General features: G+C 44.5%; 1 protein-coding gene across 5 annotated transcripts in view; it reads left to right on the top strand.

The window, feature by feature from the left end:
- TET1 (tet methylcytosine dioxygenase 1) overlaps positions 1 to 13090 on the top strand; it is a 139078-nt gene that overhangs the window by 101813 nt on the left and 24175 nt on the right. For all 5 annotated transcript variants that reach the window (XR_003092049.1, XR_003092050.1, XM_025193235.1 and 2 more), the window contains exon 10: positions 5512 to 5851. Coding sequence is in view for 3 of the 5 variants with exons in the window: in XM_025193235.1 (XP_025049020.1) it covers positions 5512 to 5851 (340 nt within the window). In the remaining 2 variants the exon portion in view is untranslated. The remainder of the gene's footprint in view (positions 1 to 5511; positions 5852 to 13090) is intronic.

Raw genomic sequence — 13090 nt, 5'->3', positions numbered from 1 at the left:
GGCTAGCACTATGGAAGAAAGAGACTTGGGGGTCATCATTGACCACAAGATGAACATGAGCCTGCAATGCAATGCGGCAGCTAGTAAAGCGACCAAAACGCTGGCTTGCATCCATAGATGCTTCTCAAGCAAATCCCGGGATGTCATTCTCCCCTTGTATTCAGCCTTGGTGAGGCCGCAGCTGGAGTACTGCATCCAGTTTTGGGCTCCACAATTCCAAAAGGATGTGGAGAAGCTTGAGAGAGTCCAGAGACGCATGATCAGAGGTCAGGGAAGCAGACCCTACGATGACAGGCTGAGAGCCGTGGGGCTCTTTAGCCTGGAAAAGCGCAGGCTCAGGGGTGATCTGATGGCCACCTATAAGTTTATCAGGGGTGACCGTCAGTATCTGGGGGAACGTTTGTTCACCAGAGTGCCCCAAGGGATGACGACTAGGTTGAATGGTCATAAACTACTACAAGACCGTTTCAGGCTGGACATAAGGAAGAATTTCTTTACTGTCCGAGCCCCCAAGGTCTGGAACAGCCTGCCACCGGAGGTGGTTCAAGCGCCCACATTGAACACCTTCAAGAGCAAACTGGATGCTCATCTTGCTGGGATCCTATGAACCCGGCTGACTTCCTGCCCTTTGGGCAGGGGGCTGGACTCGATGATCTTCCGAGGTCCCTTCCAGCCCTAATGTCTATGAAATCTATGAAAGGGGTGGTTTTGGAGCCACGCATCTAGCCCATAAGGCCCATGAGACAACCATTTTTGTGCAAGACGAAAAAGGGGTCCAAGAGCCCACAGGGTTCAGCGGGGTCCATCAGGACTGTGCCCAGCGTAAACTCGAGGGCAGCCTCCCTATTCATAATAATTACCAACAAGATGTGGCAGGCGAGAAAGAGGGTGCCCGTTGGGCAGGATTGGCATGGTCAAGGAGCCCTAGGGGTATCACAGCCATCCCTGGGGACCTGTCCCATGACATGGAGTAATTGCATCCTTTCATTCAGTTTTGCCCATTTGCCTCTCTCCTGATGTATATGACTCCTTCAGTGCAATTTCTTGAACAGAATGCAGCAGATGTACTGAATTTTGTGTTGGTTTTGTGATACAAGCAAACATTCACTTGAGACTGGCATGAGCGGTCTCTGCACCTTTGTTTGTCTTATGTTTTTTCCTTTGGGGCAACCATTGCAAAATGTTTGGCTAAACTAAATATTTCTTTGTCAATATCTATACTGTAGTAAGCCAGCTGAAAATGTGAGAAAAAAAATGAAAAGTAATAAGGTGTCCAGAGAATTCCAACACCAAAGGAAATGAGAACAAATAGTAAAAACATACAGGGCCAGATTTTTCAAGTACTTGTCTGGAAGAATGTGCAAAAATGCATGTACATTAAATAGCATCAGTTCAAATGGCCTGATTTAATATAGACTTGCTTTTACAGATGTAAAATTCAAATTTTGAACCCCGTGGAATAAAACTAGACAAAGACTTGGTCCGTGTTTCTGTTTTTAAGAATGCTTCTGTTGCTAAGAAACAAGAATGTTGGTGGTTTTAACTGCTCTTTTAAGGTGAATTTTCTATATTAGTAATTAATGAACCTCCAAATGTTCAGAAGTTTGGATACGCCACGAAGGGTCAGCAGTGGTTTTGAACTGTTTCAATAAATAAATGCTCAAAGTTTACATGTCTTATCCAGATCTACAGTGGGGTCCTTATCAGGAAGGAAGGCTTGTATCCTACTGCAACATAATTTAATCACAAAAACTAAGTTAGTGGGCTGAGCAGAGACTGAAGATTTGCTGGGCTTCACAACTTAATTGCAGTGGAGAGTCAAGTTCAGGAAAGTTAATTTAACTGATTTTTTTTGTTGAAGAATTTGTGTTAGATTAAAGTTTGGAGCCATTTCTTCTTTCTTTGTATAGAGCTAAATGAAAGAATTTTGTTTGTCTGTTTGGTGGCTGAAACAACCCCCCTTCTAGCTCCTTCTCCTTCCAAGTAATTTTTTCAAGTGAAATACAATATTTTATTCAATACAAAATGGTTCTTTCTTTTCAAGTGTTCTAAGGCTTTTTAACCCTTTTAAAATAAATAATATAGCAAAATTAGATCAGACTGTCATTTTGACACACACATTTAAATGTTTACATATTTTTTCCAGCTTTTCTCAGTCAAAAGTATTTCCTGAATTCTGTATGAAATTGCAAATGCAGTGTCCTCCATTTGTATGAATAGCAGATGAGTGCATAATTTGCTTAACTGTATAACACGGTGTTGTTCCCATTTTTTTAAATTGTTGCTTATATTTTAACAAATATTTAGTTATCTGCATATTGGTTAAGTGCATAAACTGGCATAAGTGCATAGCATATTTCAGCTGTTTATTTTGGAACAGTATTAAACATCATTTAACTCAGGGGTGGGCAATTTTTTCAGTTGGAGGGCAACTTAATGAGTTTTGGTGAGATGTCGAGGGCCACAAGGGTAGCCCTGCCCCTTGACAGGTGCTTCATCCCCTGGTCACCATCTTGGGCCTGGAAGTCCTGCCCCTAACCCCTGACCTTTGCCACTGGAAGGCCCTCCCCTTTCCCCTGGAAATACTCCTTTTGCCATCTTGGAAATAGAGAAAAACCAAATCATATACTAAAAATCAAATGTCTACTATAACATTTTAATTTTATTTAAAAAAATATGTTTGTCCTAATTTTATTTGTGTTTGACTAGTGTATATAGAGGTGATTGCATAATAGCTCAACAGTGAAATCTTACCCTTGTGTATTGTGTGGGGGCGAGTGTGTGGGGTATGGGTGGCGGGGTGTATGGTGGGGTATAGGGTTTGTGAGGGTGTGTGGCTGTGTGTGGGGGTGTGTAGGGTATGTTGCAGTATGTATGTATATGTGGGCAGTTTGTGGGGGAGGGTGGAGGAGTGTGGAGCCCCCCTCCACACTCCCCACCATGGTGCACAGCCACCACCATGCAGGCACTGCCATCTGGCGATGCATGGCTCCAGCCAGTTCCAGGAGTTGCATGTGGCAGCAAGGAACAGAACCAGACTGCCCCACCTCTATCATGTAGGGCTGGCTCCCCATGATATACATGCAGCTCCTGGTACTCTCGTGCCACCAGGGGGGAAAGCCCTGTGCAATGGAGCCAGCTGCTTTCCCTGTTCCCTGCTGCCATGTGCAGCTGCTGGGGCTTCCACTGGGAAGCAGTTCCCCGCCACTTCTGGCTGAGTCCCAGGAGCTGCACATGGCACCAGAGAGCAGGGAAGGCAGGCAGCTGCATTGCACAGGGCTTCGCCCCAGTGACCTGCGAATGCCAGGAGCTGCTCATGAACCTCAGGGAGCCCTGCATGATAGAGGTGGGCCAGTCTGGCTCCACTCCTTGCTGCCATGTGCAGCTCCCAGAACTGGGTGGAGCTGCGGGCGGCCAGGTGGCAGCACCTGCATGGGCCATGAGCACCCCGAGGGCCCATTGCCTGCTGCTGCTGCTGCCACCACTGGTGGTGACAGGGGCTGTGTGCCATGTGTGGGGAGTGCATGGAGGACTCCCTCTGCCCTCCCTTTAGCCCCACACACTTATACCCACACCCTGCCCACTTGAGCTCCATGCAGCCTCTGGGCATGTGCTCTGCATTCCAGCCCCAGCCCCATGCTCTGCACTCCTGCCCAGCTTTAGTTTCCACTCTCTCCTGCCTGCCATTGCTTTCCTACCTGCTTCTCAGAGCGAATGCTGAAGCAGGGACAGGAGGAGGAGCCACTGGAGGCCGGGAAAGCCAAGCAGGTCCCCTGGCAGTTTCAGCAGTGGCAGTAGCAGCCCTTCCCAGAAGCTGTGCATGCTGGCTGGGTTCGGGCCCTCCCATGCACGAGGGTGGGAGCGAGGGGCCCAGCTTGGGTGGGGGTACAATTAATTGGTGGGTGCCCATGGGCCAGATGAAATGACCTCATGGGTACCGTGTTTTGCCCACCACTGGTTTTACTGCATAGCAATTATGCCAGAAACAGTAGACAAAGCAACTGTCAAAACACTGTTAATCAGAGGCTTTGAAAAGGATGACTGGCTAGTCAGTTCCAGGGCTATTCTCTCCTCTGATTTTGAAGGCTTGTAATAGCAGCCCTAAAATTGACTAACTCCAGTTGATTTCAAAGCTTCTAATAACTGCTCTGAAAGTGACTATAAAAAGCTTTGAAAATGATGGGAGTTAATCCATTTTGCGGCTCCTAATAATGCAGTAACCACAGTGTTATATACTTAATTACTATTGCTGCCATTAAGTTTGAATAAATGTGTACTCCAGGTAACTGCATGGCTTTTCTTACATCATGTACATGTAAATAGAGTACATTGTAGTATGAGTTGAACTACAACTGCAATTCCACATAAACTATTAGTCCAAAATATTTTGCCCAGCTCTGCCTCTTTAAGAACTATTTAATACATCTTTGCTCTAACTCCCCTTTTAGGTCTTCACTGGGTGTGTCTACACAAGATGCTTTACTGCACAGTAGACTAATCTACTGTACAGTTAAGCATCAGTATCTACATGTTCACACTAGTCACCGCGTAGTAAATTAGTCTACTGTACAGTTAGTTACTACCTTTAAATACAGGTATTAAACTAACTGTGCAGTAGATGCTGCGGAAGTGTAGACACTGACCAGAATCAAATTTGCTCCCAGTCAGCCCTAAAACTAGGGGGCCACAAGGGGTGGGGAATTCCCCTGATCCTGGTGCTACCCAGGTCCTAGCTCCTCCCAGAAGCTGGGAGCGGAGCAGTGCCTGGACAGGGTAGCTTTCTGCCCCACCCCCTCTCTTCCCAGTACTGCTCAGCTCCTGGCTCCCCACAGGAGCTGGGAATCAAGCAGTGCCAGGAGTTGGGAGCTCCCTGCTTCCCCATGCATCCTGGAGCTGGCTGGGAGCTGTTCCAGAAGGCACAGTTCCCAGCCAGCCCCAGGCTGCCTGGGAAAATCCAGCCCAGGGAAGGCCCACTGGGCATGGGGCTTGTCCTCATGTGCACGAGCCAGGACAGCTCTGCAGTGGCAGCTGTCTCCTGGCCCTGTGCACATCAGGACCCTTCCTCATGTGTACAGGGCAAGGAGACAGCTGCCGCTGCAGCCAGCAAATCTCTCCTGACTCTATGCTCATGGGGACTGGCTCCCTGCTCCTTGCCAGCCTCTGGGCTAGCACCCCAGGGGAACCTGGAGGTCCCCCTGGTTGTTTCAGGAGGCCAGAGCAGGGTAGACGTGTAGGGGGCAAAACGGGGCACGTGTAGACATGCTTCTAGGGAAGTATTTTACTGCATAGTAAGCCTTTATAGCATTCATAGCATCTGTAGACATGCCCACTGTGATAAAAGCATTTGTCAAATGCATGTTTGGAAATCCTATCATTTTGTGTTGGATCTTATAGGAATAACTGTGTCTATATCAAACTAGTTAAAAAGACAGGTACTTAAACATGTAAGTAGCATCTGTAACTTATGTGTATTGTATTGTTTTGTTTTTTCTTTCTTCCTTTTCGTGTCAGGTTTGTACATTAACAAAGGAAGATAACCGTAAAGTGGGGGTGATACCAAATGATGAACAGCTACATGTGTTACCTCTTTACAAAATTTCACAAACAGATGAATTTGGCACAGAGGAGGGATTGCAAGCCAAGATAAAAGCTGGAGCAATACAGGTGCTTACAGCTTTTCCCAGAGAAGTACGAATGTTGGCAGAGCCACTCAGAGCTACAAAGAAAAAGAAACCAGATACAAGGAGAACACCAGTTGAAAAACAGGTATTAGTGGAAAAGAAATATTCAACACCATTAAAGATGAAAAATGAAGCCCCTGAAAATCTCAGTAACACTTCACATTATTTAGGTAAGTGACACTTATTACTCTCTACCATTATCCTTTGATGCTTTGCTGTGTATCTTATTTCATTCCTACAAAAAATGTCCTTCCTTAACATTCACTTTTTCAAAATTGTTTGCGTCTAGCACCTTTCCTAGACTAATGAAGAAGTCATCATTTTCACTACAGAAGGGTGTAGTCAATCATACAGTAACTTATGTATGATATTGTCAATATTATAGATAAAATCTTTTCATTGTCGCTATATCAAAGTCCATTTATTCTAATAAATAATGACCAGGGAAGAATCTAGGCCTATTATCTTGGGAAGATCATGCTCATGTCTGTTATTCATATTGAGATGTCCAAACATTATTTCCCACCATATTGTATGGAGGTTTTTTTGTAATGTTATTCTCTTTGTAAGGAGTTCAAGTGACAATTTTCTTACTTGTGTAACATGGATTTTGTAACAAAGCAGTAAGTGATTTACCAAAGGCAGCCTATTATACCAGATTCATGGTAAAAGTAATAATTTTATACCTGAATATCTGTGTGGAGTTGCCTTGGCCAGTGATTCTTGACCAGGGTGTTGCAAAATCTTTTTAAGGATGATGTGAAGTACCATGCATTATTATTAATACAGTTAGGTGTGCAAACATTGTCAAGATAAACCCAGAGATTTCAAATAGGAATCCATAATGTCAAAAACATGTTGTAGTCTTTCTGAGTTCTTTGCAAGAGAAGACTTGCTCTGTTATTTTTCCGTAGTCAAAAAAATAAGTGAAAGCTAGGAGCCGGCATTTTCCAAGGAGTGTCAAGAGGCTACAGAGTTTGAGAACTGAGCCTTAGACTTGCACTGCTTACTTAACATGTGATCAGAATGGCTGCTTGCAAATGTTAGGAAAAAAAGTGGCACTTTAAACTCCATGCTCTCCCGCATCAAGCCCAGCACATGTGCAGAAGAGGCAGTGTGTTAGTTGGACTAGGCTTGGCCAATGTCTCTCTAGATCAGGAACTTTAGTAGGGCTTTTTTAGCATTTTATCTAATAGCTGATTGACTCAGCTTTAGATAAAAGCACCAAAAAGGCCTGCTGAAGCACCCAATCTATACAGATGCTGCAGAGCTTGGTCAAAGTAATGTGCTGCTGCTTCCAGTAAAGCACTTTTATTTATTTATTTATTTTAAACATCTGCAAGCAATCAGTATGACCTGGTACCTTCACAATTAAAATCCATTTCTAGAGGGTTGTTTTCCCAAAGTTCTAATTAAAAATATCAAAGAAAGAAGAGGAGAAAGAAAAAAGATGAGAAGAAATGCCAGTATAAGAGAAGAAAGGAGGAAATAAATAGAAGGGGATGTATGAGGGAAATGTAGAGAACTGGACTACAGAAACATTGTTTTTATTTCTTAGTAGATGCTCAGATACTTTAATGGATCTACATAGAGAGACAATAGTATAATTTGCTTAAAAGAAGGTCTGTATTCTAGAATAATAACCTAAAGAAAATCACAGTCAATTTCATACTCATTTCTATAAATTATTTATAGTACCTTCCCAGACATCACCTCAGACACTTTATATTACATATAACAATACAAAGCCGCCACCAGTAAACCTTGAGCATAATATGGTGGAAGACAAACAAGAACTGATGATATAATTTCACAGTAAAAATTTGATGGCTTACAGACAACATTGACATTCCTGGGAAATGAGGTGGAGTCCACTTATTCAATTAAATCTGCATACAAGTTTAGAAGACATAGTACAGACTATGAAACAATATAAAAGAACTGTTCAAGCTGAGAAAGACATCCAACAATAACGCTGAAGCCATGATTAATAACTTCCATAATGTTGCATGTAGAATGGAAGTCCTTGAAAAAAAAATCAGATATAAAGAATCTGGCTAAGGGGAAGGGATCTGGGAACTCTCTAATTCAACTGGAAAAAAAATGAAAAAATAAAATAGCATTATAAACCGCTTATATGAACACAACATGATAATGACAAACCAGCATGGGCTCTGTATTTGAAAATCATACCTTTTAAGGAATGGAGCAAAATCCTGGCCAGTTAAAGTCAAAAAGAGTTTTACTACTGCCTTTACCACAGTCAGGATTTCATCCTAGAATTCCCTAAGCATGTGAAATTACTAAAGAAACCGATTAAAAGGGAACAAGTCATATTATTTATTTGGACTTTAAGACAATCCCTTGCAAGGGCTCTTAGATAGCCATGGAGTAAGAAATAAAAACTATTTGTAATTCAGAAAACAATTGGGAAAATAAATTAAAGATCATTAAAAAATGGTCAGTTTCCAGTACAGCATAAGATTTAACAGTGAAAACAGAATCTGGAAATTCAGTGATGTTGGTGGTGAACAGCCCTCTCATGTTTTAGCCTTATAGCTGTGTGGTTAGACCATTTGTTCCAGATTTGGGAGACCCAGGGTCTAGGTCCCTCTCACACAGAGGGTGTTTTAACCTACATCTCCTGCTTCCCAGAAAAATGTTCAACAGCAAGGCATAAGTAAAGCATTATCCAGTTCCCTCTCGAGCCCTCCTCTTGAAGTTGACTCATTGTACCTTGTATTTAATAGTCATTGGATAAAACAGTGGGGAAGTTTCTGTCCCATTGGGAGGAAGTGCCCACTCAGACTAGAATGCAGTGTGCCATCCCATCCAGAGCAGCAGCAGTCTCACTGAGTCACACACCTTCTGGCTTGTTCTTTAACTCCTGGGCCCACATATCTCCCTCTCTTGGTTACCTAGGGGCTAGCTTCAAGAGGAGGGCTAGAGAGGGGGCTGGATAATACCTACTTTGTGGCATGGTGCTTAGTGTACATGCTGTAAAGGAGGAGGCGAAGGTTCAAACCCCTTCTGAGTGAGCAGGGCCTAGAATCTAAGTCTCCCATGTCCTAAGTGAGTGACCTAACCACTAGGCTACTGGACTAAAACATAGGAGGGTTGTCTTCCTCTTACTCAGCCCTCCCATTTGACATGGGTTTTTTCCTGGCCACAATATGAGAACTTATGGCCGTATCTGAGCTAATGTTCAGCACTGCATACCTGCCCAGCCAGAGCATAGCCCTCCTGAGCATACTGTATAGCCAAGTGGGTGCTTTCAGATTAACTTTGTACCCAGAATAGAATTTAAAGCTCCGTATATCTGCTGAAACCAGCACTTAAATGGCAGTTACCAGCCGTGTAGATGCATAAATGAGATGTAATCTAGCCCAGTGTTTCTAACCTTGTTTGTTGTTGTGAGCTTTACTGCCATCAATTGATCTGATGTTTGATTAATATCTATTACCTCTTCTTTTAATGCACAATTTTGTATCAGTTCTGCTCAGTTTCTGTTTGTGCATCTGCCATTTGTATAATTTTTTATAACCAGTACCCAATTCTTTAGCACTACCTTCCTTCCACTTGGTGTCCTGAACATATACAGCTTATGCTTTCTGTGTTTCCAGAGCATTTGCCAGTTCTCATCCTCTTCTTGTTAGACTTGTAGCAGTACAGCTACCCGTTCTCGGTACTTGACCCCCTTTGCATTGGCCTTGACTTTGACTTGTTTCTTTAGCCACAAACATGAACTTTTCAGTACCCTTTACCTATTTCTCACAGCAGGCAAGAGTTCCTGTTGTGCATTGCCCCAAAGGAACACTCAAGCCTTGTTTTCTTCCCCACAATCCAAGGTTCATTCAGAAAGTGGAAGCAAGTGTTATAGCTGTATGCCTTTCTTGATGTCAGCCAGTTACTGGCAGTGAGCCCAGCTCTTGATCTCCCAAAACCCACTCATACAGCAGTGAGATTCTGTTGGCATTGCTTGCATCAACTGTTTATTTTCAGGGTTCTTGTTAAACCTGTACACATTTATGCAAGGTGGATAGTAGGCTAGATGGACCATTGGTCTGACCCAGTACGGCCCTTACGTTCTAATGTTCTTATGTTCTTAATGCTGGAGGGGATAACCTCAGCTGTAAGCCTTGACTGCTGTCAGCATAGCCTCAGCAAGGAATCCTACACTTCTAGCTCACCTCCCATGGTGAGGTAGAAGTTGGCTTTAGCTGGGAGGTTCCAAGTAAACTTTATTGGTAAATCTGCAAGGCCAGCATTGGACTGCAGATCATAACATTTTTGTTTTAATGCTATCTCACTTCACTTAACTATACAATTGACATGTGAAGTAACCATACTTATACTGTATTGATTTGAAAATATGATGAGACAAGTTTTTTTCCCCAAAGTTTCTCCTCTTACATTGGCATGCAAGGAAACCTCATTAAATACATTGGCTATCATTAAACTGCTGCCAAACGCAGCATATGCTCAGTAAGGGAAACCAACTCTGAAGTTGATTAAATGCAGCTAATATGGAGCATGGCTATAAAAACATGGCCCATATTGGACAAAAATACTGATGGGAAACTTTTTTATTAAACTTAACATTTAAAAAAACAAAACCTGTTATACATATTTACAAATAGCAAATGTTATATCATCCAACAAAGCCTCATAATATATTAACTCCTCCTCATCTCTTAACAGTTCACAATAACAACATTATCTCATCCCACAACTATCCCTTTTCCTATCCTCCCCTCTCTGTCACCCCACTATCTCAGGCACTCAAGTGATTACCTATTTCTATTTATCTTTCCTCCACATCTCCTCCCTCTTACTCTCATCTTTCTCCTCCTCATCCCTTTGCATGTAATATTTGAGCTCAAACAGGGCTAGCTGTAAACATTCCTTTATAGTAAAATCCATTCCCTTCATGATCAGCAAGTTCCTCACTTTCCACACAGATCACCCATGCCTGTATCTTCCCTTCTTCCTATCCTTTCTTAACCAACCCATATATCACTGTCTCAAAATTTATCTTATCATTCACTTCTAACATTTGTATAAATCTCTGTATTGCTGGTCGGTGTTGTAGGGCTTTGGTCCCTTCTTGACTGGTGCCTTGCTCCCCAGTGATGTCAGGTTAAGATTCGGATTTGGCTTGGTTGCTGCTTCTACTGTCCTGCCACGTCTTAGATGTTTTATTTTTCTTGGGAGACTGTTCCCAATAGCAGATCTGTGGAATCTCACACCTGGGTTTCTTCGTGGGGCTCCAACCTCCCCTTTACCCCACCCTTACCACACCCACACCTCTCCGCAGGTCCTGCTCTCAGATGATCCTGTCTCATCTGCACCGCCCACCTCCAAGGGTCAGTGACCTTCTGTCCGTCAGTCTTCTGAAGGCCATCCTTCGTCTGTGGACCATGGCCTTGGCAACTAAACATACCCCAGTCTTGGGTTAACTATAAACTTAGGAATACAATGAACAGAAGAGGTCAGCACCTGCTGTTGGGTCCCTGGGATCTTGTCTCCTGGGCCCATTATCCCACTTCAGGCTTCTTTGCTCTCTTCTGCCTAATAGTTGTCCAGGAGGTGTGGCAGCTCTTTGCCAGACATCTGCCAGCTCTCTCGGGGGGGGGGGGGACCTTCTTTCTGTCCCTGCCCCTTCCCACCTCAGCCCTGTCTGACCTGAGGCTGGGTTGCCTGGGTCCCACCAGCTGGTGCTGCCCATCTCTCTCTTCCCACATTCCACGGCTTCCCCAGCTCATTTCTCTGGAGAGGCTCCTGGTTGAGCTGGAGTCTCTTCATCACTGCACTCCGTGGCACATGGCGACCCTCTACCTGCCACGCTGCCTGAGAGTGCCAGCAGCCCCTCCGTGCTGCTCTGTGCTGCATCTCCCGGGTCTCTCCTTGCAGCCCTGTCTGCATGTGCTGGCATGCCAATAGGCTGCTTCTCCCCGGCAGCACTTTCCATCATCCGTCTGCTACCAGGGCTTGGTTTCCCCAGGTCTCCTGCCAGTGTCTCCCCGCCAGCGCTTGACTCTCTCCTTCCACTCCTGGGGCTTGGATTCCCTGGGTCTTCTGCTGACATCTCCCCACTGGTGCTCGGCTCTCTCCCTCCGTGCGCTCCAGCAGAGTCTTCAGCTGCCTTTTGAGCAGCCCACACCTCTCTCTGGCAATGCCCCTTTCCCCTGCTGATTTACAGGCTCAGGCAGCTCCGAAACTACCACACCTGCTCTCCTCGTCTCAGCATCTCTCCCCAGCTGTCACTTCTTGCTGCACCTGAAGTGAGTATCAGAGCATGTCTGGTGGGGGATGGGGCATGTTGAGGGCACTTTCTTCTCCCCTTTCATACTCTGTGCTTTCCTTCAAACCTCCCATGCAAAGTTGCATTCCCAAAATATATATACCACTGATTCTTCCCCACTGCACCTCTCCCATGGGCATTTTGCTGTTCTTCCCAAACCCCACCTATATTGAACCTCTGTTACTGTTAAAACTGTCCTTACCATTCTCCACATCAGGTCTGCATGTTCCTCTTTTATATCTTCCTCTGTTACCCCTTCTCCACACTTACCTTGCTTGTTGCTCTGACAAATCACCCACCTCAGTTACTTTGTCTTCCTTCTGATTTCCTTCAAAATCCTTCCCTTTTCTTTCAAACCTTGTATCCCTAGCCCTTCCAAACCTCATACTTTAATAACATTTTCTGCTCTCCCATAATACATAGACAGTTTTCAAGCCCCTTGCACCCTGTCTCATATAGGCCCATCCTGTTGGCTATAAAGACCAACTCACAGGATCATAATAAATTCTAGTTTATTGGACGGAGTGCAAAGTTAACAAAATCACAAGTCATAACTGCAAACCTTCATATTATGGGGGGCATTATCTCTTTAAATGCCTACACACACACACACACACACACACACACACACACACACACACACACACACACACACACACACACACACACACAGAGCCATTGGAGTCTGCTGTCAGTGCCCCAGTCAAGGTTTCGTCCAGGCAGTATTGTCTCTAGAAAGGGGTTGCCAGCTGGTCCTTCTGGCTGAACAGGTAGGGTGCTGATTGGGTTGAACAGGATGCCACTGAGGGTCACACTTCACTGCCTTTTATCCCTTTCCGGCAGACTTGTGTGATCTCTCAGCATCATCTTGGCTGCCCAATCCAGAGGTCACTGTCCCATGTGGGTCTTGAGTAGTGCATGACAGCTGTCAGTCACAGGGGTCCCCACCTGCTGGTATGTGCGGTCTCAGGAGTCAGTTTGTGATTTTGATTAATTTAACAGTGGTATTGTTAAGGGTTGCAGAAGCAGTCTGTTGGGTCTCCAGCATTGATTAGCTTAAACTGGATACCTAGTTGCACATACATTGGAGTTCCAGGCAATGGCA

The sequence above is a fragment of the Alligator sinensis genome, unplaced genomic scaffold (genome assembly GCF_000455745.1).
Source record: "Alligator sinensis unplaced genomic scaffold, ASM45574v1 scaffold1841_1, whole genome shotgun sequence".
Lineage (NCBI taxonomy): Eukaryota > Metazoa > Chordata > Crocodylia > Alligatoridae > Alligator > Alligator sinensis.
The sequence above is the reverse complement of the archived record's forward strand: the minus strand, read 5'-3'. Positions and strand labels throughout refer to the sequence as shown.